The following is a 13,163-nucleotide window of genomic DNA, read 5'->3' as shown; positions in this document are numbered from 1 at the left end:
ACTGTCTTCTGCATGCTTGCTTGGGTTATTTACTTAACTTGTCCAGAAAATGGACTGTGATCTGCAGCTTACCGCCAAAGCTTGGGAGAGACAAGTGCCTCGTGGTAGTTAAGATATGCCAGACAGGAACCTAGACACTTACTCGCCGGCTCTGGCTTGCTTACTCCCTCGCTGGTGCTGAGAGCTTAGTTTTGCATTGTGACCGAGTCCCCTTCACACTGTTGTCTGCCTGTAAATTTTCTGCTGCCCTTGCTATTCAGCCAATTACAGCAAAAGAGCTTTAGCGATTTTTTTTTCTCTCTCTTCTCTCTCCCCCCCTCCACCTCTTCTCTTCCTCCTGGTGTATATTTATATATTTATTTTACAAGCGAATGACAAGCGTTGCTGAAGGTTAAAAAAATGCTGAATTTCATAGTGCATATAATGTCAACTTTCTTTCTATAGCAGGACTAATCAATAGAAGTCAACTTCATCTTGTGCAGAACAAACACACACACACACGTTGCAGGCTAATATAGCATCCTCGCCTGTTGCATTTCAATTCCGAAGCTTTTTTTTCTCCCATTAGACTTAAATGTATGAAAGGACACACAGCAGCTTTATGAAATTCTCACAATTACGTGAGGTGAGGTGTTGTTTTTCTATTCATAAATGCTGCTGTCCAAATTAAAATGGATTCATGTGATAAATGGACAAACAGCATATACAAATAACTGAGGTTGCATTATGTTAAGTATCTTCAGCAGCAGAAACTGATCTTCTTCTTTACATTAAACAGTAAGTGCGGAGAAATAAGTTCAGTTTGTGTACAGTTTGCAGATCAGACGGTTTGTCCCCCTGCACCTATTTTAGCTTTTATGCTGTCAGCGTCTTTCCTGTCCTCTTGACATTAATCTGCTCTGTCCCATACTGTCAACCTTAGTACTCATAGCCATATATTCAGTAATTGGTTTAGAAGTACACACCCTTAAGCCCATCTACACAATAACGAGGCGTACTGTATTTCGGTGCATGCGCCATATGCTCCCCTCTGGTGAGTTTTCGGACTTGTTTGCTCTGTTTGGAGCGCGGTACAAGATATGTTTGACCCGATGCCTGTTAAAAGGCCACAGAATGACTATCAATACAATGTCAAATGTAATGCAGAGCCACAAAGAAGTTAAGGAATGCATCCGGAGCGCTCTGCCATGTTGCGTTCTGGTGCTAAAATGACCAGAGCAAATATCTTCCCGAAATACTGGGATAAGATAAGGCAGGCAGGACAGCTTTGCATCACTGTGGCGAATGGTTGTAGTAACGCTGTAGCTGTGCTTGACAGGGTGAGTGCAGACTTACAACAGCCCCGCTGCAACCCAAAAAGGAACATCACATAGGTTTTATTGTTCTATCTCTCATAAAAACAAAACCAGAAGTTACACAAGTGATAATTGTGCATAAAAGAAGTGACACCACAAAATGCACAGTGTTCCAAAACAAGCGAGCAGAAGAATAAAGGGCTCTTTCCACCAGCGTAAAATCAGCCACGCCTAGCAGTGGGAACGGAAAGCAAAACTGCTTAATGTGAAAAAATAAAGACAGAAACACTCGGAGGGAAAGTTAGAATTAGGATCCTGAAAGATTTATGCCTCCATTTTATTTATAATTTGTTTTCTTTTCCTTATTGGAATTGAGTTGCAACTGAATATTTGATGAACGCAGCCTAGAAGTAAGGATGTTATGTCAGCAAGGAAACAAAAAGTAAAGAGAAACAACCAAGAAATGTATTTTGCAAAGTTTGCGCTTTGGAGTAAACTAACATGCCTTTGCTTTCACAAGTGGCTTGTTAATTGAATGGGGTGTGGGGGTGTGTGGGGGGGTTTGCTATCTGCAGGTTGTGTTGAGCCCTAGCGAGGCTAGCTGCGCCTTTCCGTATGCACTGCGCCGAGGGCTGGGTACTCTCCGTGCACAGAACACCATCTGCATTTTGCTGTTAACGCGCCTACACATCCAAGGGAGGATTAGGAGAAAATCCCCAGGTTTTTTTCAACCAGTTGACAAATATCAGATTTGTCTCTAAAAAAATTAGCTCCATCTATATCTCCCACCATATGACACACAAAAAAGATTATCTTTAATACCCAGCCAGCTTGGGTGTGGAAAAAGCAGATTAAAGTTTCAGTTTGGTCATATTCACGCAGCCACTTCAAGTACGAGACGGCCTGCATTACACAGCAGACAGACCTCGTCGCTGAGAGTCCCCCTACTCCCCCGCACATGTGCACCCACCCCCAAGCTTTACCTTCAAGAAACAAGATGTCTGCCTTGAAACAATTAGACATCATACTTAAATAATTCATCATTTCCCAGTCAGTCTTTCTCTTCTACGTGTCCTTTAAACAGACAGAGTGAGCTGCCAAAGGGGCTGAAGTGAATAACAGCAGCAGGTGCCTTTTCAGATGGAGCTTTGTAGTCTGCGCAGGGTGCTGAGCTGTTATTTTAGTGGCCCACTGGTGAGGAGCAGGGGGTGGCTGGGAAATGGACCTGGTTGCTGACCTGAGACCCCCGAGCTGTCCTATTAGCAGTGTGCTCTCTACGAAAACTCGGTTGCGCCAAAATATAACAATACAGTACGCAGCCTTCGTCACCTGTGACGTTTAAAGAAGCCAAAACACTGGTTGAATCATCAGCGGAGAGTTTAAGAACCTTACTTCCTAAAAATAAACTCCTCTGACCCTGAAGGAGGTCATTTGTGTCCGCAGCGACAGATTGTAAGGCTGGACGTGCATGATTATTACCCATCAGCATGCATCAGAGGGATTTAAACATACGAGCAAGATGCTCCTTAAGCCTCTGCTAAGTCAGTGTGTTCTTCCTGACCATTTCATTATCAAATACATAATCGTCATCTGCCGAGGACAGAACTGAAGGCCTAAGGCCCTACCTGGTGTCCTGGATGTCGACTTCCTCGCTTCCGCTCAAGACCACTGCCCCACCCAGAGGTTGCTTTATGAACACAGGAGCCCCATAAATGAAATTAAGGTGTCAATTAGTCAATTACAGCATAATAACTCTGAGGGCAGACATTTAGAGACAAAGAGAACCTCTGCTAAGTTCATTTCCTCCAGCCCAGGAGCCTAGCGCTTGGCACACGTCACTCCCCACCCAGACTCGCTGAATAAGGGCCCCAGTGCTCTCCCTAATGTTATTTTCCCCTGGATATCTTTTTTGATCAACAATTTCCTTTCATGGGTTTGTTTTTCAGATGCAGGGGATGCACTTTTTCTCTCCCCAATTTGGCTAGGGAGAATTTTATAATTTAGTAATTAAAATCTTTGTTAGGCTTTAGAAATTGCAGCTAATTGAATTTAATGGGAAGATGAATTTCAATTTTATTTGATTAGCAGGACCCCTGGCATAGGTATTTATGGAAAAAACTCCACAAAAATATGCTGTGTGGGCTAAGATGGCATAATAGAATTACAGATAATCGGATTTCACTGTCATGAATTTCACTCTAATTTCACTATAATTTTCCATTAGATAGCTGGTTTACAAATATTTGCTCATCTGCGATGGGAAAGGCTATCTGTCTAAAATGATTACCGAGCGAGCCTTCAGAAATATGTCCCTTTTTTCTCCTCCCTTTTAAAACCAGATTGCGAGGGATCAAAATTAGGAAGATTGCATTATGGATGTCTGCATCCGGGAGAGCAATGGGGGAGATATGATGATTACGGCCGGGGGATGAAAGCAGTGTCAAGAAAAATGTATGACTGAAAAACATAGGCCTGGTCTATCTGCAAAATCTCTGCTCTCAGCACACCGCCGCCAAGCAGCGCGCTACATCATAATTCACGTAATATCAGCGGCGTATAGCGCACAAAAAAAAAAGAAAAAAAAAGAAAGACATTGCTGCATGTTGACATACAAATATACCTTATACTTCATGCGAACTCCATGTTAATTGCTTTCAAGTGTGCACCCGTAATGAGATTTCGCCATGAGATTTTCCACAGTGTGTGTATATGTAGATGCATAGACGGCGACGCTGCAATTACCAAAATCAAATGAGATTCTAAAGAATCATTGTCTTGAGTAATGCAAATGGTGATCATCAAAACGTGGCGTGCTGCCATCATCACTGTTCCTGCTGTATTTGTGTGTAAGTTTAATATTCAGCTCCTTCTCTGCTTAAAAATAAATATATAATGCAATATAAACAGACGTGAGAGGGAATAATATTCCACATCACAGACAACCTCGAATAACACTAAGGTGAACTCTTGTTGGATCCCACTTTAAAAGCCCCTGCCTCAGAATTAAGCTTTTACACGTTCAATTTCCTGCCAATTTTACACAACATGACAGTGAATATGGAGAATAAACTTAATCCGCTGCACGCCGAAAAACACAAACTGTTTGTTGCGTTCTAAGTTGGATGCGGTGGAGGCGCTTCCTGCCGCCTTGTGCGAGCCCCCCTCCCCACCTGCGCACTCCACCAGTAAGAACAGAACTCCGACTCACGCCCACTCCTATTCGCTCACTCACTTTTTGCCCCGAACTGCCAGAGACAGCAAGAGGGGTTCAAAAACACAATCTGACTTTCGGCAAAGGTCAGATTTCTCACTCGGCATGTCTCTGGGCTTTGGGCACAAAAGCCACTGAATTCACATCTTTCAACTGGGCCGTAGCTTTTGTCCTGGGGAATGGAGGACTCGGGAGTGGGCCCTGCACCAGACCAGCCCCTCCTGGAGTGCACTGTCAGGGGCAGCCAAACGTCTGGCCCGGCGGCCCTTTGACTGATGTACCCCTACCATGTCACACGCACGGCGGCGCGCACGCACACTCACACGCATACACACTCCACCTTGCCCTCAACATTCTCCCGCATGCACCATACAATACCCTCGGACCACATCAAACGAAAAGCCCCACAGCTCCTTTTGAAAAGTAATGGTTTCGCCCCCAAAGATGGCAGCTCGAGGGCCAGAGGGCTGCAGTGCATGGACGGCGAACCCTCCCTCCCGTGGACATTGTTACATGAATAGAATTCACCCTGCACGCCAAACCGTCAGACAATATGAAGTGTAGAGATACTGTGGAAGTTTTTCTTGTTACACAGCACCTATCCGAAACAAAAGCCTCGGAGCATTACAACCAGACAGATGTTTTCATATCCTATTTTCAACCGCAGCTGCTGGAAATGTCAATTTCTAAACACAAAATTCATGTCCTTTATTATGGTGTAGCTTTGAAAATCAGAGATCCGAGTCCTGTTTCACCTGCATCGGCGACGGCTTTCACACAATATTAAAGTAAATATCAAAGATTTCCAAACGTGGCGCCGCAGGGACTATTCAGCCAAAAGTAATGATCCACGTGGACCCGAGGCCTCTCACTTAATCCACCAAACAAAATATGTTTGTTTGCACAAAACGTGATTGATGAAGAGCAGGAACTGACATTTGACAAAAGATTTTATCCAACACCTTTGCAACAGAATGAAAGTCTGGCTGCCACGTCAGGTCGCGTTCAACAAAAACAATTGGATTTTTTTTTTTATATTCTCTTTATCACGGCTATTTACAACATGACAGTATTTACAACACAGTGTTAGATCAAGGGTGGAACCTTTTGATAAAAACTCTTTTAAGGACATTTTCCTTTATGTGGCTTAGGAAGGAGGAGACGAGTTTTTTTCCTCTATTATTAACCCGGATGAGTCATCATGATTTCAGAATCAACCAAAACCAGTTTTATGTACATACTTTGGACTCCTTTTGACAGCACGCAGGAACTGAAGCCAGAACTATGTATTACTGTGTTATGGTTCACAGCCATAAAGTTGTTCATTTCCTCTTTTTTATAACCAGTAAACGCGAGCGAGACAACTGCTGCGGAGAACCGGAGGATCCAGTTACCTTTGAAAAGTCTGAACTTTCTCGTTATTTTGTGTCACTCAGTGAATTCCACATTCTTGACGCGGAGCCATGTTTACAGTATGTGGGCATTATGTACAAATGGCCCAGTGGTGCTTTGCATGCCACTGCGGAAGAAACTGCCAGGCAAATAAGGGGTTTGTCTTATAAAGTATTCATTGTCACCTGGTAACGGCCGTCGTTTATCATTTCACCTGAAATTACAATGAAAACTGATAGCTTATCAGAGGGAGGGAAGGAGAACGAGAGCGCTCTGAGGGAGAGAAGCAAAGAAAGTGCGCCGCGCCGGCACCGAAATAGAGAGGATCTCCGTTTTTTAGCGAGAGAAGTGAAAGAGTTATTTGCCCTGAGCTAAAGTGCTGGAGTATTATTTCCATCAAATATTTTGAAAACTCCCACTGCCTCTCCCCGAGGCGTGAGGGAGCGAGCATCATACGCAGAAATTCCCTCGATATGATTGTGCCCTTTTAATGTGTACACATTAAACATTCAATGATGATTTAATAAGTGCTTACAAAATTTTCCCTTCACTTACTGCAGTTTAGATAAATACGAGGGGTTTGAAAGCACACGGTGTTTGATTTAAATAATTAGTATGAAAGCCTCAAATACTTAAACAATAAAAGTATAATATATTTTAATAAACGTGTAATCTTTTCCTCCTGGTTTTTATTTATTTTATTTTTTGTAAAGTGTTGTGCTCCCCTCATTTGAATAGAGGCAGTGGAGGCTCCACCCCAAGAGAGTTGAAAGGCTAGAAGACCACAAAGATGGAAAGGCCAGCCCACTGAGGGAGGGAGAAAAAAAACTGCTCCGGTTCCTCTGCCATAATTTCCTATCAGCCTATTCAGACAACATCACCAACAGCTTGGTCTGTGTGTGTGTGAGTGTGTGTGTACGGGAGCAGAGCAGAGAGAGAGGGAGGCAGCGCATGAGAGGCAGAGAGAGCGACGCACACAGAGAGAGAGAGAGAGAGAGAGAGGGAGAGAGAGCAAGCGGGGAAGGGGGAGGCTCCGTATTCTTTCACCTACCCCCCCGTCAAACCACAGGAAGGAGGGGCCAGACCCTAAGCTGCCAATCAAATCCGCTCGTGGCAGCCGGCATTATCTCAGCAACAAACTATTGACAGATTACATGTCAAGGAGTTTAGTGCTTGATTGAAGGAAGCCTTTTTTTTTTTATCTAGTTACTTTTCCGCTTTATTTCCCCCCCTCCACCGACCAACATTCGAATGACTTTCTAACAGAGTTGAGTAATATTATGAAAGTTACATGTCTGAGAGGATTTAACTTCGACTTCCCTGAATATGGTGAGTACTCTTCTTCTTCTTTTTTTTTCTGTCTTTGTCAGATATGTTTTATTAGCTGACAGTTGTAAGGTGTGCCTTTATCTCTGACCAAATATTCAGACAGAGGGGAAGTTGTTCATGATTAAACTATGTGCCAGGCGCGTACGTATACCCGAGCGTTGCGACACCCTTATTTATAGCTCTTTGACAGTGCCCAAAGGTGACTGCAATATCAAATATGATTGCCCGTTCCTCCGCCGCACGGCTCATGAAGCCGTGTTATATGCGGCACACATGTGGAGAAAGTTCACAAAGCAAGTTTCATTTTCTCTTGTCAGGGTACATTTCTGTTCCATTGCATGAGAGCAGCATAACTCCTCTCCTCTGTCAGTCTTCCTTTTTTTTGTTGTTGTTGTTTTGTTTTTACTTCATCCACCTTTTCCTACGCTTCTGTAGTCCTTTCATTTGATTAAATGTTTTTGAATAAACCCGTGTTTGGCTCTAGAAACACAGGTACTGCTTGGACCCACAGAGGCACTGGTAATGCCATTAGGGTAACCTGAATGGCCCAAGGGTTTGTTGCCAAGGGGACAAAGCAAACAAACTGTTGTGTTGCTTATGCTGTCACACATGTAAAGGGAACAGGAGCAGAGCTAACACCTTTCCAGGTACTTCTAATTAGTGTGTATACAGTACACAGGTGTTTGTTACATTAATGCATGAACGCACCGAGAAATCAAAAGCATTCAGACAAATTACAAGCAAAACCGAACGGCGTTTAAAATGTCTATTAATATTTTTTTTTTCGCCGTTTTTTTTTTCTACAAACGCACCTTTTGTTTTAAATTTAAACCTGTAGCTGCCAGCCACTCTGTGCGTGTACTTTTACAAAGACTAATTCATCCTGTTGTAACCGGATTACGCCTCGTAGTTCTAAGCGTCGTCCCTCCTCACACCACTTTACTTGAAAGAAGGTTTCTTCTTTTTATTTTTTTTACCTTTGTGCTTTTAAACACGTCACATTTCACGGACACATTTAGTTCTCAGTGTGTACTGTATGTGCGTGACTGTGCTGCATGCCCCGAGTGTCGTCTCCCTTTTATCATAAGTGTGTGTGTGTGTGTGTATTAATACTGCCTGTACATTTCATGTATATATATATTTATATATATATGTATATTACGATATATAAATGTCACTAGTCAGTAAGTGAACAAGAAGTTTTTCGAGGCATTGTGGATTCTGTTTCACTTTGATCAGTCGTATCTGGCCTATTTTTGAAACGCCTTATTTTAAACTGATACAGGGTGAAAATGTTTAGCAAAGGTTGCGGTATTTTCGAGGAGCGTATTTCTAATATAATTTTAGAGGTTTTAAAATTAGAGAAAGGATTCTTTATAAATATAGACTCATATAGGCAAGATAAATCCTGAAACCGTTTGGAACAAATCTGTAATTCATACTTCAAGTAGACTTGGCTCCAGGCTGTCATTTTAATATGTTAATTTGTCAGTTATGTACTTTCTCTTGCCGTATTTTATTTTTAAACCACTTCTGTTTGTTATCTATTGCTCTCTATCAGCACATTTATAGCCTTTTCTGCTCTTTCACTCTTACATGGCAGAAAAATAAAAAAGACTCTTAACCTGACATTTCTTATTAAATGAACCCCTGGTGGAGTGTGCAGCAGACCTCTGTGACCACAGAGTTTCACAAACACGTGCAAGAGACAGACGTGAGTGCTCGGGTTATTATGTCTGGTTATTTAAGGTGTCCTGCATTATAGTTTTAAAATAACAACAAACAAGTTCAACTGTTATCGTGACACACCCTAATTTCAAACTTTTCGTCAGCCAGGAAAATGTTTTTCTCCCCTCTTATGAGTCATAATGTTGATTGCCTTCTCCCTCACTGAGTTGTCTCATTAACCCTTTGTGGCCCTCTCCATCGTTTACGGCCTTCCACAAAACCAGGATGAAATGAGGGAGAAAAACAAGCCCAGGTCCGAGGGCCCTCAATAACCTTTTATCACAATTTAGCAATAACCTGAATCAATTTGATGTCTTAAGCAATAAAATATGCTGTTGCACTCCTATTTCTGCTGCTCCTTGGATGACAGTAAATTTACATTTTTTAATTAAACTAGCCGGAATTTTTATTAGGGGGCCGGGCTATGCTAATGGAAATGTTGTGTACAGCAGATTAACAGAGTTTTGAAATAAATTTAACAGGGAGACATTTGGAGGGGAAAAACGCGAGTCATTGTCTTTAACCTCTTTCATGCCGATTTCTCCTGGGGCATCCTTGTATTCTAAGGAGCCTTGTCAGGGAAGAGTGCTTCTCAGCAACGAGGTGATTAGTATCGCCTTGTCAACTGAGAAAAAAAAAAAAAAAAAAAACGCTCACATTCGCCGGATTTATTTATTTAACACTCCTGTCCAAATTATGTCAAAAAAGGAGCTGTGCATTTAAATATAAAGAGTCTGAATTCTGTGTTTAAAGAACAGAACAGGAGCTGGATTTATTTATATAACACTTTAGTTTATATTTAGAAAAAAAATGTACATCACTGTATAATTATTTCTTCCTTTTAAAAAAAAATCCCATTTAAATTCTTTCTAGAAATTAAAATGTATTTTCTCTTTTTCAAAAAGGGCCAACCACAGCAGTCAATGGCAGCGTATATGTTTGTGTAGTTTTATGGTCCGCTCTCAGCGTTTGATTGATGTTGCGCGAGGCTGTGTGTATTATGCCTGGTTTTAGCAGAGTGGCAGGGGTAGAGAAGGGGGGACACAGACAGCAGACAAGGGCAGGGGTGTGTGTGTGTGAGTGTGTGTGTGTGTGTTTGGGGGTGGGGGGGTGTAAAGGGGGGGCGAGTTAAAGAGAAAGAGAGGGACAGCTGAGTCCTGATTGAGCATGTGCCCAGTCATCAGACACAAACCACCCAACGCCGTAATTACCTTAACCCCCCATCTTTTAATACCCAAATCACACCAACTGGCCTTTTTTTCTTTTATTTTCTATTTTTTTTTTTTTTCTTCCTTCTTCCTACCGGCAGGAAGAGGAAACATCAGAGATCAAATGATCAAATAAACTCCAGATGCACGTGGGCTGCCATGCATCTTGCCGCAGTAGCCAAAGTGTTCAGGGCTACTTGATATGGGCCAGGAGCAAGGCAAGTGGCATCACCACCCCCTTTCTTCACTCCTGTGCACTCATGCAGCGGCCAACACCTAATTAAAACCTCAAAGCTCCCCGTCACCAATCTGGAGTAATGGCCTAATTAATACTTGGTGAAGAAATATTCCAGAATGATAAACAGGTTGCACCTCGGGTCTTCATTGGCTTTATTATCTAAAATATAACAGATAATGCATGTTTGTTAAACTGTTGCACTTAAAACAAGGGAAGTGGAAAAGGTTAAATATCTTAAAAAGGGAAGGCAGTCAATTGCAAATGATGTCATGATTTAGAAAACCAAGGTTAATAAAAAAAATGTAGAATTTTCTGCACGTATTTTTAATTTCTGTTACCAGCGGCGAAGCTGAATGTGCCGTGTCATGTATTCTCCCGTGCAGAGTCAGAGGAGAAGCTTCCAGCAACTTTTTTTTCTTTTTTCTCCTGGCTCTATTTTCCTAATCTTTACATATGAAATTATAATTTCATGCAAAGTAAGGGAGTAGAATAATCTCTAGTTGTTGATATGCCTTATAAGAGGGAAAAAGGGGAAAATGAAGGGGTAATTAGCAGAGTGGAAGACTTTGGCGCGATTGTCTGAAAGCGTGGTCTCCACTGGCCATGAATGAATTTGCATGCTTCGCTTATCGAAGCGCACTTATTAGGCCAGCTGAAAGAGAGATTAAGCCGGCGCAAAATGTGGTGACTAATCCTTTTAAATGTGGCAGGGGGTCTTTAAGGTGTGAACCAGCCCGTACCGAGGTTAGTGGGCATGGAATGTGACGGACCACAACTTTGAGCTTTGGGAAAGGGAGGCAGGGGACGTGGGGTTAACTATCGAATGACAAGGACAGCGATTGACACGGCTAATAAATTAAACAGTTTATCTCCTGGCCCTCTTATCTGTGGAATAAACACGGCAGGTGGGGTCAGTTTGTGTCAGTGCCGTTTTTATTTTTTTATTATTTTATTCTCTTTTTCATTTAACAATAAGTATTGTCAAGTGTAGTTAGTCATAAGTCAGATGTGTGACGAATACTTAAATGAAAGAGAAGAGGAGGTGCTGAAACAAATCTGTCTTCTCACTTTACCGATTTTTTTTTTTTTTTTTAGGGTCGAGCACACCTTTCGGTTTCAGTTCTCCGTCACCTTTTTCTTTGACAGTAATCCAGGCCCTGCAGTAAAAAAAGTCTTTATTTTTTTCTTCATAATGGAACGGGAAAGTGTGTGGTGGGGGGGATAACCCAGAAACAATCATGGAATGTGGGCGACAAAATATTTGCTCTGCTCTCTCTGAGTTGCAGAGCCGATACCTCCGCCTTCATCCGCCGTAATTGACTGCAAACAGCAACGTAGTGACGTTTAAACACTGCCCTGCTCCGTCTTTTGTGCCATCCGCGCGTCTTCCCGCGGCGCACCCCTCAACTTCAGCTCCCCTTCTTTATTTTATTTATTTATTTTCATGCGACATTCTATTCACTTGGGTCAGTAGCAGGCAGCACCGCTAATAATTACTGTCTGTACATGATAAATCTGAAGCCCAGCTGTTCGTTTCTGTCACAACAGAAAAAGAGAGGGGGGGAAAACATAGAGAACAGAGGGGGAGAGAAGGGAAGAGTGGAGTATGCAGTTTGCCGGATTTCTTTCTTTCCTTTTTTTATTTTTTGTTTTTTTACTTGGTAACTTGATAGGATTACATGCTTCTAGAGCCCACACCTGTTAAGAGGCTGTTAGCAGAACAGTTGGCAGTCCCATAGCCACAGCTTAGCCTTTTTGCTGTCCGTTCTGTGTCCCCTTTTGGGGATTTCACCCTGCGTGTATGACGAGTTTCTCCGAGCTCCTGCCTCAGCGTGGAAGGAGTGAGGAGGGGAGAGCGCTACTTCTGACACGCGAGCGGTGTATGTTTGATGTTAGACTGCGTATCCTACATTTGTGTGTGTGTGTGTGTGTGTGTGTGTGAGGCTGGGTCGGCTGACATCTCTTTTTCCCTCCCTCTCCTGAGAGATGTCGTCTGCCAGCAGTTGTGCTTCCCTCTCCAACCTCAGTCGCATCGGAGCCACCCCGGCAACAACATATAGACAAGTAACACGACAGCAAAGACAAAGAAAGAATTCGGTTTGTTCCTCCACAAGGGTGGGGGACAGGTGTTGGCAGCGCTGTAAAATGCCCAGATACAGGTTAAACCAGACGATTTAAATGATTAAGGGTTAGGTTGAGAAGTTTTGTGCATATTTTAGGAGTGCCACAGCCGTGTTGTCAATTAGAAATAGTTTTGAAAGGAGTGGAGAAATGAGTAATGCGTCAAAATTGTTGCTTGTGTTCTCTTGTTCGGGTATTATTAAAGTGGAAAAATAGCCCTGAACGACGTCGTAGCGCGGGGAAGACGCCGCGTGGGAGAATTGGTGACTGTCATCAGATGCAGAAAATCACATTACAGTAGGTAGTTTGGTGCCGTGGTGCGACGTGTCTCGCTGCCTTATTTGGCATTCAGCAGCAACCCAGCTCTTGGGCTTCGTCACTTTCCGTGGGCCCTCAGCACCTGTTCCCCTATTGTCCCTGAATTTTCTATATTTGGCAAGAACTTGGACTCTCTCAAATTTGTGTGCAGAGGGCCACTGTTTTTAATAGTTCGATGGAACTGAAACTCTGTAAACGCCCCGTGAATATTTTCCCTCTGCTCAGTTTTTCAGATGACAGCGGTAGACAACAAGATTGAACTTCGGAGGACTTCTCAGCAGGCCTTCTTAGATGCCATGTTTGTGACACATTGCCATAAGTGT

At 42.7% G+C, this 13,163-nt stretch overlaps 1 protein-coding gene across 7 annotated transcripts in view; it reads left to right on the top strand.

Moving 5' to 3' along the window:
* casz1 (castor zinc finger 1) overlaps positions 1–13,163 on the top strand; it is a 165,919-nt gene that overhangs the window by 85,558 nt on the left and 67,198 nt on the right. For 4 of the 7 annotated variants that reach the window (XM_084553823.1, XM_084553822.1, XM_084553818.1 and 1 more), the window contains exon 1: positions 6,823–7,227. The exons of the other annotated variants lie outside the window; for them this stretch is intronic. In XM_084553823.1, the coding sequence (XP_084409949.1) occupies positions 7,179–7,227 (49 nt within the window). In that variant the 5' untranslated portion in view covers positions 6,823–7,178. Of the gene's footprint in view, positions 1–6,822; positions 7,228–13,163 lie in introns of those variants that run through there. 7 annotated transcript variants of the gene reach the window in all.

The sequence above is a fragment of the Chelon labrosus genome, assembly GCF_963514085.1.
Source record: "Chelon labrosus genome assembly, chromosome: 10".
Taxonomy (NCBI): Eukaryota; Metazoa; Chordata; class Actinopteri; order Mugiliformes; family Mugilidae; genus Chelon; species Chelon labrosus.
The sequence above is the reverse complement of the archived record's forward strand: the minus strand, read 5'-3'. Positions and strand labels throughout refer to the sequence as shown.